Here is a 22,494-nt window from a genome sequence, read left to right on the forward strand (position 1 = left end):
GCCTTGGCTGTGGGGGCGGGGGGCGGGGGGAGGAGGAGAGGGAGAACTGACCCAGCTGGAGGTGAGGGAAGGCTTCTGTGACCAAGTCATGATGGAGCTGGGGTCTGGTGAACAGGCATGTGAACCAGACACAGAAGTGGGGGAAGATTCCAGAAGGAGACCACAGCCCAGGCAAAGGCTGGTGGGGGGGAGGGGGGGAGGTGCGAGGTGGAGAGAATGAGGTCAGGTGGGGCTCTGCCAGGCAGCCCTTAGAGGCAGGGCTGAGAGATTCCTTAATGACCCGGTGCAGCCCTGCCCGCGGGCAGTGAGAGCTGCTGCCCAACAGTCACGCTGGCGCTGGCGTTATTTTTGCTTCTTCGTCTTAAGAGCAGCGAGAAGCAGGTTAATGCGGGTGGGGATGCGTGTGGCTTGGCCTGAGTGGATTTGCAATTGGAAAGCTGATTTCCGGCCGCAGGATGCTGAAATCAAGCAGGAGAGGCGTGAAATTAGAAGGAACTTTTAGTGAGCCGGTTTCAGTGGTGAAGGAAGCCCACCGTGCCTGCCGCCTGCCGCAGGCTCATAGAGCATCTGGGGATTAGCAGCAGGAGAAGAAGGTCTGACCTTTAATTTCAGTGTCTTACTGTGCAGGTTGGCTTCCCACCTCACCCCATTTTTGGCTTCCATGACCCCAAATCACCCTTGTAGGTTGTAACAGGAGGTTCCGAAGCACATCCCAGCCAGGAGCAGACTTGAGGGCATTCGGAAACCATAAGTCCAGCCCACGGCAGCACTTTCCGTAGCTGAGAGAACAGTTCCTGCCATTGAAGACAGACATTTCCCATCATGAATGAAAATCACATTTCTCTTTCTCTCTCTCTCTCTCTTCCCTCCAGGCTTATATTTGGCACCCTATACCCTGCATATTATTCCTACAAGGCCGTGAAATCAAAGGACATTAAAGAATATGTGAGTAGCACTTTGGGGAGTGAACTGGGTGTGAACGGGCGGGAGGAGGTGGGCGCTCTCTGCTGTGGGCACTGGCAGCAGGCAGAGGAGTCCCTTCATCGCTCTCCTCATGAGACCTATGTGGTGTGGCCCAGGAATCCCCTCCCCGTCGACACTTCCTCTTTAGAACTAGAGTGCAGAAGGGGGGAACGCAGGGGGGTACAGCGAGAGGAACCGAGGTCCCCATTCTACCACATGCCACTGTGTGGCCTGGGATGCATGACTTCACCTCACTGAGCCTGTTTCTTTGTCTGGAAAACACTGTGTAGACCAGAAAGCACTGTTATTGGGAGACAGTCTAGCACCAGGGGCAGGAGCAGGGGTCCTGGGCCCAGCAGACCCGGTTCAGCTCCTGGGTCTGCGACTCGGGCTCTATCCCACCCCAGTTCTGCGATTCAGATGCCCCAGGAGGTAAGCCCTGTTGCTTTATAAGCTTTTAGAGGGCGGGAGTTGTTCATTATTCTACAGCTATTACCCCACAGCACCCAGCAGAGGGCAGAGCACGTGGGAAGGGGCTCCTTGGTTTGGAGGATGTATTGCTGTTGAGTGGATTTGGGAGCCGTGGTCACGGCCCTAGATGTGCTGGGCACCTCTAGACAGAACCATCAGACCACCCCTGACTGACAGAGACCTGCAGGGCTGGGTTGAGGGAAGGAGAGACACCCAGGTCCAAGTATAAAGGATGTGGATTTTGTCAGCAAGAGCCTGAAGTCAAGTGCTGGCTCTGGCGTTTGCTTGATGCAATGCGTGGCGAGAAGCTGGCTTCCAAGAGCCTCCTTTTCTTCACCTGAGCTGCGGGGTGAAGAGCAACACCCTGACCCCCAGTGTCATGAGGGACAGAGGGTCTTCGCTCTCCCCCGTGACTCAGAGGTGTCACTTGGCAACTTTGTCAGGTAAAGAGGGTTGGAAACTCAGAGAGGGTTGGAAACATCATTTCCATTCTCAGATACCCCAGGACAGTGGTTGGCAAACTCATTAGTCAACAGAGCCAAATATCAACAGTACGATTGAAATTTCTTTTGAGAGCCAAATTTTTTAAACTTAAACTATATAGGTAGGTACATTGTTATTAACTTAATTAGGGTACTCCTAAACTGGCCTTTGCTAAAAACGTCCTCAATCTGATTGAGGTACCTTCGCTGAGGTCGACCCCTTCCAACTCTCCCATCCACACTCGTCTTGTATACTTGTCTCATCTATCTCCTTTCCGAAAACCGACTTCTGTGCATGGGCCACGAAGTTTCAATCGCACTGTACATGCGCACCCACACGTGGTATTTTGTGGAAGAGCCACACTCAAGAGGCCAAAGAGCCGCATGTGACTCGTGAGCCACGGTTTGCCGGCCACTGCCCCAGGACATCTTTATGATGAAACCAGCCACCTCCCAGTCAACTGCAACCAGAATTGACCACCCTCCCCTCTCGGTTTCCTAGAATTGCTCGCCCAAGCTTGCCTTTGCTACTAAGCCGGGGGTCCAGACAGAGGTGGGTTCTCCCCAGAGACTGGGAATCTCTGAGCGTGAGCTGTAAATAGCTGTTAAGTTATAAGCACAGAACCTCATGAGTCTCCGTTGACCTGGCACAGGGGGGAAGCACGAGGCAGCCTCTTCCAGGTCTCCCTTCCAGCCCAGGGCGCCGGGCAGCTGTGCCAGGTGAGGAGGCAAAGCTGGGGCCACCGTGGTTCAAGGCCTGACCTTCTGCTTTGCAGGGGCAGAAACTCAGCTCTGTCCGCTCTTCAGGGAGAGATCAAAGCCTGGTAAACTGTTTTGCTCTGACCAATCTCACAGGAGCCCGGTTTGTCACTAGAAGGGCAATTCATAAATTTAGAGTGAAACATATAACTGACAAGCAGAGCAGCTGTGTGTGTTGGCTGGTGAACACGTGTTTTTCCCGAAAGGAAAGCTTGAGAATAAAGATGAGACGGTTTCTTGGTAAAAATGGAATTGGAAGAAAGGAGCTCAATAGTGTTAGGGAGACTGGCACGCTCACACGTGTACACTCGCTTCTCTTCTCCTTTTGACCATGGATCCATTTGTCCAGGAGAGAAACCTGGGAATTTCCTTGTACCTGCCTCTCCCTCACCACCCAGCCATGCACACACCTGATTGGTGACGACGTCCCTAGTCCCCTAATAATCTGTCAGACCAGGTCTCTCCGTTTCTGTAGCCACTCTCTTAAGCAAGGTTGTCATCATTTCCTCCCTGGAATGTTGCAGTAGCCTCCTCTGCTAGTTTTTATTGCTCCTGTAACACATGACCATGAATTTAGGGGCTTAACACAGGCAAGGCTCTAGGGGAGAATCCACTTCCTTGCCTTTTTCAGTTCTTGGAGGCGGGTCACCTGCATTCCTGGGCTGGAGCCTCTTTCTCCCTCTTTCAAGTCAACAGTGATTCATCCCTGAACATCCTTCCATAGTCACATCTCCCTGTGGCCACCGCCGGGTCAGGGTCTCCGCCTTGAAGTACTCATGGGACACAGTGGGCCACCTGATAGTCCAGGACGGTCTCCCATCTGAAAGTTCTTAGCTTAACGACTCTGCAAAGGCCCATTTGCCGTAGACATATTCATGGGTTCTGGAGACGAGGATGAGGACATCATTTGGGGGCGGGCAGGGGCTAGTGTTTTGCCTACCACACTCCCTAATTGGCTCTCCTGCCTCCTGTCCCTCGTCTCACATTCTGTTGTCTATAATATAGACTCTATATAACTTCTAGAAGCCTTTGAACAGTAGGAATACTCATTTACTCCCCCTGGATTCTTGAATGACTGCTTCTCGCCTGCAACATCGAGTGCGGACCCATTATACAGGCTTATCCACCCTCTGTCTTGCTCGTCCCTACTCTCCAGCCTCTTCTCTACAAGCATTGAGTGCTCTCCGTCCCATGCTCAGTGTGGCCTGTGGACTAGAATGAGTAACATCACCTGCGATCTTGTTAGAAACGAAGACTCTCGCGTCCTGCCCAGACTTCCGGAATGAAAATCAGACCTTTTATAGGATCCTCCGTTTGAGAAACACTGCTCTCAACATTCATAGCTTCTTATGTCTTTCCAAACGCACTGCACTTAAACAGAAAGGAACTTATGGTTATTTGGGAATTCCTAGGACAAACTAGAAGGCTGGGGGGAAGATACTCAAATTGGGGAGGATCCCAGAAACCTGGTGACAGGTCAGCTTATGCCACAGGGAAGGTCTGGTTAGGAAGCTGCTGCCAGTATCATCACCGTGGACACTGGCTTCCAGCTGCCTGTGCCTTTGGAACAGTCGGTGAAGATTCAAAACCCTGGCTAGGGGCATTTGATTTTTTCCAAGCCTGGATAATAGGCCTTGCTGCCCAAAAAGACAATCTCAAAATTAGAAGGCTTTGGATACTGGTAATAAACATATATTTTTTACATGTTACATATAATTATATTCAATAAAATTTATGATGTTTAATGAAATTAAAATACAGTATATAATATGACTGTATATATACAGTGTGTGTGTGTGTATATATGTATATACATATATACACACATATACAATATATATATTTCCATTACAGTTACTTGTTTGGTTGCCCAACATTGACATCCACTCCTTTACCCAGGTTTTGGCTTTTAAAAAAACCTTCCAACAAGAATTCTGTGCAACTCATTTACTTGTTAGATCCAAATTTCTTCAGCTGAGTCCAGCTGCAGGTCCAGTACCTCGCTTCCTCTGGCTCTGACAGGACCTAATCTTAATATTCAGCACTCTAAAAAATTAAATGATCGAGTGAACCACCCATATACTCTATTAGGGGGAGAAGGAGAATAAATAAAATTAGTTAAAATATTTAAATCTATACATAACAAAAAAATGAAGAAAATATTGGTAGAAGCTACAGTCCTTAGTCATGCAAGTGGTCATAAGTTCATAACTTGTGTTTATGTCTTTTGTTAAAAGATAATCTTTAAAGGATAAAATCACGACTCTTGTACAAATATAAAATTAACACGTGTAAAAATTTGACGTAACTCATTAATTAATGAGGGAACCAGTAAGCTGCTAAAAACACATCAAAGGAGATTCCAAAGAGCAGACACATAACCAATCAGGAGTGATGAAATGAATTATTTTAAAATATTCAACTGATTTCTTGGGCAAATGTGGAAATCAAAGTTGTAAACTAGCTCAAAAGACATGGAAAAACATGACACCTGTGGGACCAGGGTAATTCAGAAGGTGGCAAACTGCGGCCCCTTGAGTGTGGCTCTTCCACAAAATACCACGTGCGGGCGTGCACGTACAGTGCGATTGAAACTTCGTGGCCACACTCAAGGGGCCAAAGAGCCGCATGTGGCTCGCGAGCCGCAGTTTGCCGACCACTGCTCTGGGCAGTTCCATCGTACATCCAGCATTTTTTCCTTTGCTTCCTTCTTCCACCATCTAATGCATGCTCCCTTTGCCTCCGGTCAGAGCTTTGGTTCATTAAGCAGCGGTTCTCAACCTGTGGGTCGAACGACCCTTTCACAAGGGTCGCCTAAGACCATCCTGCATATCAGATATTTACATTACGATTCATAACAGTAGCAACATTACAGTTATGAAGTAGCAACGAAAATAATTTTATGGTTGGGTCACAACATGAGGAACTGTATTTAAAGGGCCAGAAGGTTGAGAACCACTGAGTTAGAGCTTCCTTATCCAGGGTGTGGCCTGAATCTTCATTCCTGAGGAACATGAGGCCTTAGTAATCCTGCCTCTGTGAGTCATTGACTTTTACCTCTGAGTGAGACTGTAGTCGGAGATCCCCCAGGACCGTTAACTTCCTCCCCTGCACATTGTGTAGCAGCAACCCTGGTTCCCCTGACCATCAGGATCAGTCACCCTGTCGAAGCCCCTGAGTCCCTTTATTACCCACTTCCGAGTGGCATGGTGGTCCTGAAGTGGTCAGGTGACTGTCTAGGGCAGTGATGGCGAACCTTTTGAGCTCGGCTTGTCAGCATTTTGAAAAACCCTAACTTAACTCTGGTGCTGTGTCACATATAGAAATTTTTTGATATTTGCAACCATAGTAAAACAAAGACTTATATTTTTGATATTTATTTTATATATTTCAATGCCATTTAACAAAGAAAAATCAACCAAAAAAATGAGTTCACGTGTCACCTCTGACACGCGTGTCATAGGTTCACCATCACTGTTCTAGTCTCTGCTTCTATTTCATTGGAACCAATTGTATCCCTGCTAGAAGCGCCTATCCTCCAGGCCAGCCGTGGGCAAACTACGGCCCGCGGGGAAATTTTTTGATATTTGCAACCATAGTAAAACAAAGACTTATATTTTTGATATTTATTTTATATATTTCAATGCCATTTAACAAAGAAAAATCAACCAAAAAAATGAGTTCACATGTCACCTCTGACACGCGTGTCATAGGTTCACCATCACTGGTCTAGTCTCTGCTTCTATTTCATTGGAACCGATTGTATCCCTGCTAGAAGCGCCTAAAATTATTAAAAAGTAGAACTCGGAAGTTTAGGGTTGAGAAGCAGAAAGGCTGTGAGTCAGACTGTTACGGCACCTCTCACAGACACCAGAGGTGTAAGTTACCCGACAGCCCCCTGAGTCAGAGGGGGAGGCTGTCCCATCGCAGTTCTTATCTGCTCATATAAATGAATCCAAACAAGTGACTCCAGGTCATTGTGTTGTGTTCAAGTGAATTTATTAAGAAAGTAAAACATACAAATTTATTAAAGGAACAAGGCAAGCAATCATCCAGCAAAAAAGTGTGGATGGGCTCTCTTAGCTAATCTGAGGAGTGAGTGGGGTGGAGGTTTCTGCCTTATATATTTTTCTGTCTATAGATTATAAATCTCTCTGCTGAGTATCTTGGGTACAGATGAGTTTTCAAGGTCCCCCTTTCACTTTGTTGTGGCTTTCCCAGAATTTGTGGGAAGCACCTGGCAGTTTTATCTTGCCAAGCCCCAAGACTGATAGCTTTTCTGTTTAGGGAGTGAAATAAACTGCTCTTTTTTCCTCCCCGCTTCCCCTCTCCTTTCCTGCTTTCTCTACCTAGAGAGGTTTTTAACCATTTGCTCTCAAGTGTCTTTGGTTTGGGGAAGATAATGGCTTATTATTTACAAACCAGCTGCAAGCTGTCCAAACTGCTTGGCCTTGTTTAATTTTCTTGTCTCAGTTTCCCTATTCCTCCTGCCCTGGAATGTCCCTAGCTTCTTGCTATGCTGTAACATGACCAGTGAATCTCAAACTTTAACATGAGTTCGAATGAACAGAGGATTTCATTAAATACAGATGCTGATCCGTAGGGTCTCAGGTGGGGCCTGAGATTCTGTATTTCTCACCAGCTCCTCCTTGATTCCGATGGTGCTGGTCAGGCACAGGCTTTTCCCAGATGTCTGCAATCTGGGGGTCCATCCACATCGTTCCAAAATGTGATCACGGCCCAGTACCAGTCTCAGCCATCCTTCCATGTACCTCATGGTATTGCCAGATCCTTACCTTGTATTTTAAAATGTACTTAGGATTTGCTTTAATCGGGGATGGTGAGGCATGCAGACACAGAAATGACTGTCATGAAGAAAGACGTTTTTACTCACAGCTCCTTAAAGGTGGGAGGCCCAGCACACCTCCAGGGCCAGAGCAGGTGGGCCACAACCTCTGCTGGTTTCTGCAGGGAAGTCAGGTAGGGCAGGGTAGTCAGGTTTAGGGTTGGCTAGCTGGAATAATTTCAGCAGGTGTGGGGTGTGGGGGCTGCCCTAGTTGCCTTGGTACCTGGCCTGGGGTTATTAGGGCTGGGGAATATTGGCCCACCTGTGAGCACTCCTATGGGCTCTGGATTGGTGAGTTTGCATATGAAAAGTCCACCCTGGGGCACGTCTTTTTCTCTTTCTAAGAATTGTCTGGTCCTGGGGAGGGAAGTCTCTCCGTAATCAGCAAGGCCTCCGATGCCAAACATCAAAGAGTACAGAAAATAAGAAAATAGTTCATACACCTGGTGGCAGTGTAGGTGCATTACTTCAGGACATTGCTCCTTCCAGGCCCAGTGCGCTGCTCAGAGTTCTGCCTGTGAGGGAATTTCACTTCCTCATTCTCTCAGGGCCACCGGGCTATGCAGCTGTCCACTGTGAGCTCCTGCCAGCAGATGGTGCCCAGGCAGCTGTAAACCAGGCTCTAATCGTTGCTTTCTCGGTCATTAGGCATAGGGAGTGCCCTGGGAGGCCGGAGCGGGGTCCAGATGCAAGAGGGAGTGTGACATACTCAGGAAATAGGGTGACTGATGTAGGGGAGGACCCAAGGGTGAGGTGAGGCTACAGAGGTGGCTAAGCCTGCTGCCTGCACAGCCCATGGGGCGGGCTCTTGCAGGCTGCCAGGAGCCCTGGAGGCTTAGTGATGGGTCCTGGTGTCTCAGCCCATCTCTGTGGCTCATGGAAGGTCTCTAGGCTCTGCTTCCCACCCTCCTGCTATGACCTAGGATCACAGCTTCTCCTATGTCCTCACTGTTGGGTCCTCCCTAGCCCTGCTGTCAACTCTTCATTCCAGAGTTGCTCCTGGTCATCACCTCTCAAATTGGCCATAGCTCCCTCTCTCTCTTCTGGACGCCGTCCTGCCCATGCTCTCCATGTCTTGCAGGGAATTTTGGATAGAATCCCTCAAACCTGGCAACTTCTCTTTCATACCTTGGAAAAAATAGCCATCATTTGGTTACTCTGTGGTTTGATGGGGGAAAACATTTCCTGGTAGTTTATTTATGGTTTCCATCTCTGAACCACCAGTATTCCATTTACCTTTTGAGACTCAGTGAATCATTCTCACACCGTCCTTTCCGCATGAAAGCATTTTAAGGAGAAGGGGTTCATGATGGAAACTTCTTCAGGCTAACACTTCAAGCCCCCTCACCCCTATGCCTCCTTCATCTTTGGCCATGGCCCCACTCTCCCTCCTGAGATTTGGTCTTGCCTTTCCAGAGGCCTATTTTTTTTAAAATATATTTTATTGATTTTTTACAGAGAGGAAGGGAGAGAGATAGAGAGTTAGAAACATCGATGAGAGAGAAACATCGATCAGCTGCCTCCTGCACATCTCCCACTGGGGATGTGCCCGCAACCCAGGCACATGCCCTTGACCGGAATCGAACCCGGGACCCTTCAGTCCGCAGGCCGACGCTCTACCCACTGAGCCAAACCGGTTTCGGCTCCAGAGGCCTATTGGGCATGCTTCTTGGATGTCTCCTGGGCCCTCAGACTGCCCTCGGGTTCTTGGAGCTCAGCATCTTCTCCCTAAATTGACGCTTTGTTTACTTCCTTGCTGGTGTGAGTGGCTCCATGTCACACCATGCCCCGACTTCAACAGGCCCCTTTCCTCCCATGTATACCCATCATCTATTCAGCCGGTACTCGTGGGGAGCATCTGTTACTTTGAAACCATCCTAATTCTCTATTTTCTTCCCAAAAAGCCACGTAGGCCAGTATTTCCCAAAGCATATATTATTCTCAGTCTTTTTAAAACCATCCTTTCTTTCCCATTGACAATGCCAACATTCTAATCCAGTCATTCAAGACATACTCACTGAGTACATACTATCTGCCAGGAGCTGTTTGGGGTACGAGAGCTACAGTGGTGTGCAAAAATAACTGGCTTCCACTCTCAGGGAACTTACAATCTAGTAAGAAAAGCATAGCGATAAGCAGGTGCTTTCAAAGCAGAATGTTCAGTGTTACGACGGGAGCATGTATGACACTGTGGGAGAGAAAAAGGAAAGTGCACTTACCCCAACTTTGGACACTTCCTAGAGGAAATGCCCTTTGGGCTGAGATCTGAGGGCTGAAATATGGAGGCAAAGGAAGATGCCCTGTTCAGGTTCATTATAACGAGTGGAAAATTCAAGCAAGTGTGGGTGAGACGGAGGGCTTTCTACGGAGGTAATTAGGGTCCAGTTCATGCAAGGACGTTTATAACATTTTAAGGAATTTGGGATTTATCTTAACAGTAAGGGACCATTGAAGACTTTAAAAGCTTGGAAGGAGAATCATCAAGTTTGGATTTAACAAGATCATTCTGACTGGAATATGGAGGACAGATTGGGAAGGAGGCAGAGGTAGAGACACCAAGCAAAAGATGGTGGTAGTCTGATGAGTTCATGCTTTTGGAAGACTAGGATGGGGATGGTTTGTAGCAGCAGTCGCCAACCGGTGGTCCATGGACCATTGGTGGTCCGTGAGGTCCGAAAGGTTGGTGACCGCTGGTTTGTAGGATGGGTTGGGGAGGGGAAAGCCTAGAGACAAGGGAAATGGGAGAGAGGGGACCACGACCTCAACTCAGGGTGAGAGTCAGTGGAAATGGAATGGATGCTCATGTGGGAGAGATTTTAAAAAAGATCTAGTTTCTGCAAGAGGCTGGGGATGAGGGGTTTCTCACAGGAGAGAATCTTAGGTGGCCAGTGAGGATTATCACCACTCCATCCCAGAGAGACTGGCCTTGCTACAGTTCATTCCCGGGTGTGTCTCTGTGAAGGCCTGGAAAGTTTACTTGGAAAAATTACCTGAGTGAATCCTGAGCCACTCCTGGTCCACAGGCCTCCCTGGCTCACCTGAGGGCTAGTGAAGGTCACCTAGGGTCCACCTTGACCTTGAGCCTGGGTCAATTGTGGAAACAGCCTGTTTGCCTCCAGCCCCAAGGTTTGGAGTGGAGCTAGACATGAGCTTGGGAAGGATGGGGGGAGTGGGATAGACATGCAGCAGCACTGCCTGGACGTGCCCCAACATCTGGGCCTTTTCTTCTCGATGTTGGGCAGCCATTCACCCTTGACCTTCTCTACTAGCTTTTGTTACTTTTTCGTTCAACAGGTCAAATGGATGATGTACTGGATTATATTTGCACTTTTCACCACAGCAGAGACATTCACCGACATCTTCCTTTGTTGGTAAGTACTCCAAGAATTGGGACTTTTCCCTCCTAACAATGTTCTCTTCTGGCGCTGGCTGGCCTCCTGCTGTCTTCCTGCTCCTTCTCGGGAACATCAGGGGGGATAGTGTTTGTCTTATGAACTCTTTCCCAGGAATATCGGCATTTCAGTCTTGCTGAATGGAAATCCTGTCTGCTTATGGGGTGAATAAGTGAATGGTGTGCAGGATTCAGACTCCAGAATTGTATGTTACCTGTGCCCTAAACACTTCTTTCTTTGGGCACCAAAAAGATGAGCTCTGTTTGCCTGCCCTTGACTGGAGAAGGGTGAGTAGCACCCTCTTTCCTGACAAGACTTAGGCTCCTGTCCCTCCATCTTTTGGGGCTGAGGAGACTGCCACGGAGGGGAGGCTTTTTTCTCATAAAAGATTCGTTGTCTGCTCCGCCCCGCTGGACATCCTGCAGGTGCGTGTGCCTTCTTGGCCGCCAGTGACAGTGTCTGGGTGAGTGGCACCCGTGTGGCCTGAGCCTGCAGGCTGGGGCTGGAGCACTGGCTCCAACAGGAATGAGCGCAGCCGGGCAGGGGTGCCAGCTGTTGCCAGGCATGGCGTGGGGTTTGCTGAGAGAACCTGGGTCCTGGCTTGCTTTGGCAACAAAAGAAAACACAAACCAGCTGTCAGAAGAGGCCGCGGGCTCGAGCTGGGTGTGCATGTGTGTGTACACCTTCATGGGTGGGGAAAGGAGGAGCTGGGCCTTGCAGCCCCGTGCAGGCAGGGCAGGTGTCTGTGCCGGGTCCGGCCCTTCCCAGGCCCAGGGCAGCATTGCCCAGAACCTAATGGAATGTGTATTTCTCATCTCTCTCCAGGTTTCCATTCTATTACGAACTAAAAATAGCCTTTGTAGCCTGGCTGCTCTCTCCCTACACAAAAGGCTCCAGCCTCCTGTACAGGAAGTTTGTCCATCCCACGCTGTCTTCAAAGGAAAAGGTAATGATGCTGCTCTGCCTTTCACTCCTTCCAGCAAGTGAAAACTCTGAAAAGTGATAAATAAAAAGGGCAGATTATTTTATTGCCGAAGACCCTTGATTGGCTCTTATTTATCCCCAACAAGTTGTTCCGTCTGGTCTTTTTTTTTTAAGTCTATTTTTCTGACATGTTTAGAAATAGTTGTGAAATTCTCAGAAAGATATTTGTCATTATTTATTGTAAAACATTTTCATAAATTGAAACAAAAGACAGAAAAGATTCACTCATAATTCCACTCTCCAAACTGAATTTCCTTCCTTTTATTATGCTCAGACTTTTGCAGACATGATTTTTGGTTTTTTTGCTTGTTTTTTAATCCTTACCCGAGGATATTTTTCCATTGACTTAGAGAGAGTGGGAGAGAGAGGGAAAGACAGAAATATCAATGTGAGGGAAACATATTGATCGATTGCCTCCTGCATGAGGCTGGAGGGCCTGCGCCGGTGAGTAGAACCAAGGTACATGCCCTTGACCAGAATCAAACCTGGGACCTTTGGGTCCCTGGGCTGACGCTCTATCCACTAAGCCAAACCGGCTACGGACAGACATGATTTTCACATAGACTATTAAATTTACTTTTAAAACTTAACATAGGTAGGAAAACAGAAGCATTGAGAGGTTAAAAGACTTTGACTTGTACCCAGGTAGCTACCCAGGTAACTTCTAATAGAGACTGGAATATAAAAATTTCTGTTTGCTTTATTGTTCAATGATGAAATGTATGCTATCAATGAAATACCTGTTATTTTGGTAATTACCAGTTGGTAAGTATTCATGAGAACAGTAATCATAATTTGTTTCATGATCTTTACCTGCTGTGTTTGTTTTGCTTCAAAGTACTTTACAAACATCCTTAAAATAAAAATGTAAAATTTTTCTAATGTCAGAGATGGGGAAAAATAAGTTTGATCCCTGGCCCTGGTCAGGATGTGTGCAGAAGGCAACCAATCGATGTGTCTCTCTCACTCTGATGTTTCTCTCTCTGTGTCTCTCCCCCCCCTTTCCACTCTCTCTAAAAAAATCAATGGAAAAATATCCTCAGGTGAGGATTAACAATAATAACAAAAAATTAAAGAATTACAGCTTATATCTTTTGAAAAGTAACTTAATTCTAGGTATTTATAAGATAATGTCACTATTTATGCAATTATTTTTTGTTTAACATCTCCACTGAACCTAATTTGTCAAATTTGCTTTCAGTGGATTGTTCTGTTGTTTTTTTAATATTTCATACCATAATGAATGCAAAGTCCATTAAAATAAACATTGATTTGTCTTACTAACCTGTTTGATAACTTGTTTTTTATGCATACCAGTCTTTCTAACCTTTCTTTAAAATAAAATTTTAAGTGCACCAAAAAAACTCAAAAACCAAACAACAACATAACTTAACATAGGTACAGTATTTGTATTCTGAGATCGTAGCATGTTTTTGCATGTACCATAATTCATTTTTACTTGGTCTTCGTAATGACCAAGTGAACACCACCATGCGTGGAGTTTAGTTTCTTCTTTTGACTTATTTTTTTTACTTAGAATAAATTCCTAGAGTGACATTATTGGTTACAAATTGTATAATTCATAATTATATTATGTGACTTTCTAAACTGATCATGTGATAGGCTTCTTTAACATGAAACAGGAGCATTTTGGTGGCTTTCTATGTTCATCTGCGATATTATGAAAGTGGAATTCTTTGGGCTTCTAGGGAAGGCTTTGGGGAACATGTCAGTGGGGTGAGCAGGCTACATAGACATCTCTGAGAATCCCTCTAGAAGCGATGACACGGCACTTCTTGCCTCACAGGGTGGATTTTGAGGAGTGGCGAGCCCGCTCCTGACCTGGTTATCCAATCCCTCCTCTTCTACCTTCCTTTCCCTGAAGGCTGTCTCACCCTGCAGCTGCCACTGTGATTTCATTGAGGTGAAGGCAGCTGACTCCTAAGAACTTCCCAGAGTCACTTCCAGGCAGTCGGGGTCACAGGGACACTGACTGTGGTGACTTCCTGGGGAAGCCAAACAAGGAAGGAGCAGGGGTTGACTGCCCTCCTGCACCTCCGAGCAAAGGACATGCACGAATGTGCTGACCAGCAAAGGAGACGGAGGCCACTGTCCCTGTCTCACAGGACCCTGAAATGAGCCAGTGATGACACAGCAGCCGTTGTATGAAACAGAACCACTCCACACACACACACAACTGGAAGGAATAAGCCAGAGTGGATTCCAATGGGAACGAAACCAGGATTTTACTCTGTTTTAGTCACGAAGGCAACCTTGTCCTCTATCCCACCTCACCTTTACCTTAGGGCAGTGGTTCTCAACCTTCCTAATGCCGCGACCCTTTAATACAGTTCCTCATGTTGTGGTGACCCCCAACCATAAAATTATTTTATTATTATGAAGTTGCTACTTCATAACTGTAATTCTGCTACTGTTATGAATCATAATGTAAATATCTGATATGCAGGATGTATTTTCATTGTTACAAATTGAACATAGTTAAAGCATAGTGATTAATCACAAAAACAATATGTAATTATATATGTATTTTCCGATGGTCTTAGGCGACCCCTGTGAAAGGGTCGTTCGACCCCCAAAGGGGTCACGACCCACAGGTTGAGAACCACTGCCTTAGGGCATGATGCTGAGGTGACTTCTGATTTTTGCCGTTATTTCATTATCTGCAAAATGATCTGCCTTATCAACAGAAATAACACCTATCTCTTTCTACGTCCTAATCCCTCCCGACGATAAACACATGGGGAGCTGTTAGGGTATAGCGTGAAATAGCCATACAGTCATAGGATTTCAGAGCTGCAAGGGCCCAGCGCCCAGAGGGAAGGAAGGTCTCCGTGTCCTCACGGGTGGAAACCGCCCCGTGTCAGACGCTTCACAGGTCGACCTCATGCCGTCCTCACTGTGCTCCCCGAGGAGGTGCTATCGCTGCCCCGCTTTTCAGAAGACAGAACTGTGTGTAGAGGCTGCGTACTTGCCAGGGTCTGACAGCCAACTAGTGGCAGGTCTGAGGTTAGACACTTTATTCTCTGCCCCCAGGGTCCTTCCGTGGCTCGGAGGGTGGCTGTGTGTAGCAGGGTCAGTCAGTGAGTGGCTGTGTTTCAAAATTCCCCTCTCCATTCCTCTACACCTCCTCTGCCTCTCCCCCTCCACCCTCATATTTACTCTCACACACACCCAAGGTGCCCGTGACTTCAGTCCCGGGGGGAATCGTGACTGGGCAAGGTGCCAAGCCCAGGCCCCAGGAGAAGGGAGAAAGAACAGAGATCGTCTGAACCCTCCCGCTCAGTGTGTCTCTGTTTTCCTTTGACAGGAAATCGATGATTGCCTTGTCCAAGCAAAGGACCGGAGTTACGACGCCCTTGTGCACTTCGGGAAGCGAGGCTTGAACGTGGCGGCCACAGCGGCGGTGATGGCTGCCTCCAAGGTACCGTGCTGGGCCCTGATCTCCACGCCGCATGAGCGTCCCCATCCCTCCAGCTTGCCCTGCTCACGCCCCTGCAACCTGCACAGGACAAGCTGAGGACCAGTCGGTGGTTCCTTATCCTTTTGGGGGGTCCCTTGAAAATCGAATGGAAAAAATGGTGAACCTCGCCCCCAGAAAATGGCTGGCGTGCGCGCGCACACAACGTACACAATGTTAAGAGGTTCCCTGAGCCCCTGAAGCTCCTCTGAGGGTCCCAGGTCAATACCCTCTCAATTACTTGGAGCTCCGGCCTCCCTCGGAGAAATAGAGGAGGGATGGGAGGGAGGGAGAGCTTCTCTGCAGCTTCCCAGGGTGCACTGGGAGGGTCACCTAGACGCAAGCTAGGCAGGCGGAGGCTCCCTGAGTGATGGGCTCCACACTCGGGGCCCAGCAGCCCCAGGAGAGACCCAGGCTCCAGAGGAAGTTGAGTGGCTCAGACCTGGAGGGCGAGGATACGTGTAACAGCAGCAACGAGAGGTGGGGGAGGTTTGAAGTAAGCACTGGTCTTGTGGGCTGTTGTGTAAGCTTTACTTCTCTCTTCCATCCAGCCTGTTCGCAGGTCCTCTGTTTCCTTCTTGGTTTCTTCTCGCATCACTTTCTCCTTGTCGTTGTGTCAGTTCCTCAGCATGTGCTCAGCCCTGAAACATTAAATGGGTAGATGTTTACTCTCAGAATAAATGCAGCAGATTGTCCTAGTTTTCCTGGTGACTACCCCTCGCCCCAAATCCACGTGTGGGGACGCGAGTTGTACTAGCAAAAGGAAGCTGGTCCTGGGTGGCGATGTGAGGGCTCGTAGGCAGAAGGAAGTAGAGCTACGGAAGGGTTCGGAAGAGGGCGATGAATGCGGATCTTGGTGCTCCGGGGGCTTTGAGAGGAGGTGTGGCGGAGGGTGCTGACAGCCAGCTGGATCCGCAGACTGAGCGGGACTTTCTGTGCCCTGGTTCAGAGTGACCCCATTAGCAACATTCTGGGAGACAGACTCAGCACCCGGACTGAGTGTCTGTTTGAAAAGCACCTTCTACCTGAAGTCAGGGAGCTCTGCACACACAGGCTGGGAGAGAGAAGGAGACCCAGAAGGGGATGGTTCCCATTTCAGAGGAGTGGCTCCTCTGTAACAGAACTTTGTACCACTGGTACCCGGGGCCTCGCCCAGCTTGGTACAGTAGCTGCTGCTGGGTGATGGAGCCCAGTGAGTATCTTTGGAGGGAACATTCCACTTTGGTGTCCCAAGGAGACGTATCAGGATTTATAAAGAATTCCAAGATCTGTTTTCGATGCAACCGTTTTATGCTTTTATTTTTGAGCTGAAAGAAAAGAGAACTCAGAATTACTAAATTCTTAATTCATCAGGCCAACTTTACAACATAAAGCTACAGAAGCCTTCCTTCAGCTCTTCTCTCTGCCCCACCTCCTCTGCTTCTGAAGCCTGAAGGAAGATGGGTGACTGCTCCTTACCCAGCTCAGACCGTAAACGTGGTACATTTATCAGGGTGGCTCAGTACGGGCCACCTGTCCACTCAGCCACTGTGTATAAATTCTCTTCTGATGGTGAATTTGTAGGGCCACCCTTTCCCAGGTCTGCCTCAACCGGAGCTGCCAGTGTCTCGGTACCATCTTGGCCAGTCACCGCCGACCACTCTGACCTCCTGGGGAAGCCCTGAGCCCAGGCCTCCTGCTAGGCACCTGCAGCTAACGAACCTGCAGGACGCTCCAGACAGTCGGAAACTTGTCTCAGGAAATAACTCTCATAGTTCTTTCCAGATGGACTAACATTGTGAGGGATGCCTGCCTCCTGCAGAATTGGGCTTCAGAGGAGAAAGTTTTCTGCCTTTGGGAGGCTTTGCTTTTTGTCTCTAAATAGAAATGTCTTGAGAGAAGAAACAAATCTCTTCCAAAAGAGATTTTTGGAACAGTTTACTTTTTATATTTTTGCTAAAAAAAGAAGTAAACTCCAATTTGGCTGAGGGGCACATCAATGGTTTCCATAGCAACAATGCATCACTCCAGGCAGGGGTCAAAGGACAAAGACTCAGTAAGGGGTCGAATTTAGCTTTCCTGTCCATACCACCCGGGAAGCTTTATTTTTCATTTTTTAATAGATTCTCAGATGTGCTGAATCTGAATCTCAGGCGGTTGGCTCATACATCTCTATTTTTAACAACTTCCCCAGATGAGTTTTTAAACAGCCAGCTCTGTGTGGGTCACTGCCTGAGGCCCCATCCAGAACCATAAATGCCCAGGTGACTCGGGTTAAAACCCTGAGCCTCTTTAACATTCCTGGGATGCGCACTTCGCTCCTTAGGAGCATTAACCTTGAGAATGAGAAAGCCAAGCTGAACAACCCTGTTGGTTCCCCCAGGGGAAGAGGCAGAGCAATCAGTGGTTGAGCTTGGACCTGTGAACCAGGAGGTCAGGTTGATTCTCGGTCAGGGCACATGCCTGGGTTTCGGCTCAAGCCCCAGTGGGGGGCGTGCAGAAGGCAGCCGATCAATGAATCTCTTTCATCATTGATGTTTGTATCTCTCTCTCCCTCTGCCTTCCTCTCTGAAATCAATAAAAACGTATTTTTTAAAAAGACACCCTGCCTAGTCACCCATGGCTAGGATGACCATGCAATTTAATGTCCAAACCAGGACACATCTGAGAGTGGAAGGGGTGCTGTGAGAATGATGCTGGACAACAGGTTTAACTCGGCCTGTCCCAAGCACATGGGGGTTGATGGTCACCCTGCTCATGGTTCCATTTTACATCTCCCCAACCCTGCCTGTCTCTTGCCAGAAAGCACTCTCAACTCTCAAATCAGTTCTCACTCTCAATACCGACTGTGCTTAGCCACACGGATGCAGGAGAGAGTGGGAGGTAAGCGAACGACTCTTCGTTTGAAGGGATTAAAAGGAGGCTGGGACCAGTGACTGGGTGAGGGTCACCCCTCCCTTAACTTCTGCTCTTTTTTGCATCCTCCCTCCGAGGAAACTGCCCTGCTTACCTGGAAAAATAAAGGGCTTTGGGCTATACTCCCAGTTAATTTTTTTTCCCCCTTATAACTTTGAGCCCTGAACCCTTCCACTAAAAAAATAAAAATAAAAATGAATGTTTGCAGGGTTTTTGTTTGCATCACCATGAAGTGTGAAGAAGTTTTTTTAAAACCATATCATTGTACAAATATAAGTTTTTATTATTGTTAATGTTACATTAGAACTGGAAATGCTAAAACAAGCAAAAAAATGACACATGGGAAATTTCTCCTCAGGCCTATGATCCCTCATCCCACCTCAAGTCTTCCCTCGGAGGAACCCCTGTCCCTGGAAGTGTTGTACCTTTTCTGTGTCCTCCCTGGGGACACCCTTCTCCAGCACCTTCTAAGTGTCCCGTCTCTGACTGCCTCCTTCCTGGACATCGGCTGTTTCCTAGCCTGTAATTACACCCCCAGCGAAATGGAGCCCCAGGTCTCATGGAGACCAGACTTGGAAATCTCTCTCCCTTTTTAAAAATAATGCTCTGGAAATTCATTTATTAAGCAAAACACATTCTCTCACAAACAACCACAGTGAAACCCATTGATCAAGACCATGAGGTTTCCAGGCCCCCTTGTTCCCCTTGAAACTTGAACCACATCTGAGGTCTCTTCACCTGTCCAAGTCTCAGGACTAGTAAACCGACCTTGCTTTCCACTTGTCTCAGAACTTGAAAAATAAGGCTTCGTTCCTGCCCCCGGGGATCCCCTCTCCAGAGCAGTTGCATTGGTACCAATCCCGTTATTTTTATTTATTTTTAAATATATTTTATTGATTTTTTACAGAGCGGCATAGATAGAGAGGGAAACATCGATAAGAGAGAAACATCGATCAGCTGCTTCCTGCAAAGGCCCTACTGGGGATGTGCCCACAACCAAGGAACATGCCCTTGGCCGGAATCAAACCTGGGACCCTTCAGGCTGCAGGCTGACGTTCTATCCACTGAGCCAAACCGGTCAGGGCCCAATCCCGTTATTAAAGTCATGTGTTGAAGACCGAGGCTCTAAGTCAAGCGGGCATTCTGGGAATCAGGGATTCTTCTTCCCCAGAGTGTGTGAGGGTTTCCCCCCTAGAATCAAATACTTCCCGTTGGGTTGCCAGCTTCTGGAGGTGAGGGGCTCTGGATTCTTTTCCTTTTTTCTTGCTTAGAAAACAAAACAAAACCAAAAACCAAACAGTGCCCACTTGTTTAGTGTTGTACTGCATAGCTGCTTGTTAAACCTTGAGGATTGATTTGAAGTGTAAACCTTTTTTATTTCTCCCATCCTGCTCTGTTCAATGCGGTGACCACTTGCCACCTCTGACTATTTACATTCAAATTACTTATTTTTAAGTAAGCTTAAAATCCAGTTCCTCAGTCCTCGGACGCCATTTCGTGTCCTCAGCAGGCGCCATGGCTGGGGCTGGCACAGATGTGGATCTTTTCACCCCCGCAGTTGGCTGTCCTGGCAGCACTGCTCCACGCCCTCTGTTAATCCTCTGGGTTCTCTTTGCCGCGCCTTCACCCCTTCGCCTGCAGTGCTCTGTCCTGACAAGGACCCCCGCTATCCACTCAGCACTTTGGGGCTCTGTGTATGAGGTTCACTGGGAAAACAGGAGATGGAAACTCAGCCTATCGCTTCCCCTGTGGTGTAGCTTTCATTTCTTCCTCCTCTCCCTGGTCTGGTCCTGCTCTCTTCAGCACCATGACCATGACCTCCACGGCTCTGACTTGCCATCCCGCTCAGGCACTTTGCCTGCAGGAAGGCCAGCAGCCACCAGGGGGTAGCCGAGTCTCGGTTGTAGCCCTAGCATCGGAACAGCTAGGTCCACGGAGAAGTGTTGTCTCACTCATTGTTTTATTCCTCCTCAATTTTGTCTTAAACATACAACACATTCTACAAAACACTCAGTTCACAAATCAGTTATCACTCTAAGAAAAGAGACCTCAGAATTACTCAGCACAAAGGGTTAAACATTTTTTAAAAACCCTCTCCCTCGTATCCTCTCGTATCCATCACCGCTTTAGCTAAACCTCTTGTTTGAATAAAATGCTGCTGTAACTTTATTTTTGGAACCAGAAGCTCGTTCTGGGAAGGTCGTGAGCGCAGTGATTGAGGCTCTGGCCGGGCAGACTCACTTGCCCTGGCCCTTGCTCTCTTCCTGCAGAACCACCTGTGTGCGCAGGTCACCAGCGGGCGGGTGTCGCTTTTCCTTTACAAAAGCCTCCCGCGTGCTTAGAAGGTATTTTCAAGGAAGAAGAGAAGGCCCAGGTCCCCGGGTCTCACTGCTGTGGCTTCACACCCTCCAGTGACCAAGGACGACAGGAAGCCTCGCGCTTGTCCCTTCACCCCCGAGGGCCGTGTCCAGCCACTGGCTAGCTCCCATCAAGTTAGCTGCCTTCTCTTGTAGCTGAAGACCGTGTGCCATAAAATTAATATTTGGAATTCACCACGGCAACCGGTTTTACACACCAAGATTATCTAAACTGTCATGGACAACCTGCTGAAAAAGTTTGGAAGTATTCCCTACCCTCTCGCCTCCCGCACAGATGAGCTTCCACCCAGCTTAGCTTTCCTAAACATGCTGCAGCGGAACCAGCCGGACCTCAGACCAGTGCGGTTCCGCCACACTCCCCTTGTCATTCAGCGCCCCGCCATTCTGGATCCCTTTCCCCAAATGTTTCTCCTGGGAACGTCCCCTCTCCTCACTCCACTCGGCGGGTGGCAGGTGGACGGACACGCACAAAGCCCAGCATCCCAGGCCGCTGCGGAGGGAGGGCTGGAATTCAGACACAGGTGCTGGTCTGACGTCACTCGCTCCTCTCTGTTCTGTGCTGACCTGTGGAGATTATATGTAGCCATGTGCATCGGGCGTCAGAGGAAAGAGAGAAGCATGGTTGAGCCTCGGGGGTCTGAGGAAGCACTTTTAGGATCACATGTGAGTGGTAGAGCTGTTTCTTGGCTCGATGATGTGGCAACTTCTTGGTCATCTTGTTCTTCCTGACACTTCTCTCCCTGAGTGTTGGGTAGGATTTCTCCCCGGCTCTCCTCTCCCTCCCTCCCAGGGCCACCAGCTGTCACCTGATGCACCTGCTTCCTCCCTTCCCTCTTCTCTTCACCCTCCCTTCTAGCTTGGACTATTGCAGTAGCCACCCACGTGGTCGACTGCTCCTCTCTCTCCTGTTTGAGGCTGTGCAGTCAGAGCCCGCGCCCAGCCTCCTGTCTTGTCCCTCCTTACCTTTGGCTCTTGGACTGCCCTCACAGCACCACTGTGCACTATCTCTAGAATTTTCTCTTCCCTGCTCATATTGGTTCTTCATCTGCCCCAGTTTCTGTCTGTTTGAAATTCAGTCCACCTTCAAGGTCAGATGCTGCTGCCTCACAAAACCTCCCCTGATTCCAGGTGGAACTGGCCTCTCTTACTCTTGTGGTCATTTATATTCGTGCCTTATCATCCCCAGTGGGTGTCAGTAAATGTTAAAGGAATGAAGGACTGTCCTGGCCCATAGAGCAGTTCTTAGCATTGAGTTGCTTTGGAGATAAGGAGACGGGGTTAAAAACCCCAGCTCCCCACTTACTGATGAGCCCCTGAGCCTCAGCCTCTTCACCCGCAGAATGGGCACGAGAGTGGTGCCTCCCCAGGTCAGCTGAGACGACGCACATAGACTTCACAGGAGGTAGCGCTCACACCGAGGGATTAATAAAGGTTACCTGCTACTCCCCTCTGCTCAGGTTGGTTTGCTCTCTGAGGCTGATCATGGTCTTCTCTTCACTGTTGGACAGAATAAGAGAAATAAGTCAGATGCTGCCATTGGGCAGGTGTTTGCAATTCAGGAGAGTTTCCCACTCTGTGGATCTAGCCCAGGGGTGGGCAAACTTTTTGACTCGAGGGCCACAATGGGTTCTTAAACTGGACCGGAGGGCCGGAACAAAAGCATGGATGGAGTGTTTGTGTGAACTAATATAAATTCAAAGTAAACATCATTACATAAAAGGGTACGGTCTTTTTTTTTTTTTTTAGTTTTATTCATTTCAAATGGGCCGGATCCGGCCCGCGGGCCGTAGTTTGCCCACGGCTGATCTAGCCTCTCTTCTCTGTCCCGGTCTGCCCTGCCGGTGCC

General features: G+C 48.3%; 1 protein-coding gene across 1 annotated transcript in view; it reads left to right on the forward strand.

Annotated features, from left to right (window-relative positions):
- REEP1 (receptor accessory protein 1) overlaps positions 1-22,494 on the forward strand; it is a 50,321-nt gene that overhangs the window by 894 nt on the left and 26,933 nt on the right. The window contains exons 3-6 of the mRNA XM_014532858.1: positions 873-945; positions 10,816-10,892; positions 11,739-11,859; positions 15,226-15,339. Of these exons, the coding sequence (XP_014388344.1) occupies positions 873-945; positions 10,816-10,892; positions 11,739-11,859; positions 15,226-15,339 (385 nt within the window). The remainder of the gene's footprint in view (positions 1-872; positions 946-10,815; positions 10,893-11,738; positions 11,860-15,225; positions 15,340-22,494) is intronic.

This window comes from Myotis brandtii, unplaced genomic scaffold (assembly GCF_000412655.1).
Source record: "Myotis brandtii unplaced genomic scaffold, ASM41265v1 scaffold916, whole genome shotgun sequence".
NCBI classification, from domain to species: Eukaryota; Metazoa; Chordata; class Mammalia; order Chiroptera; family Vespertilionidae; genus Myotis; species Myotis brandtii.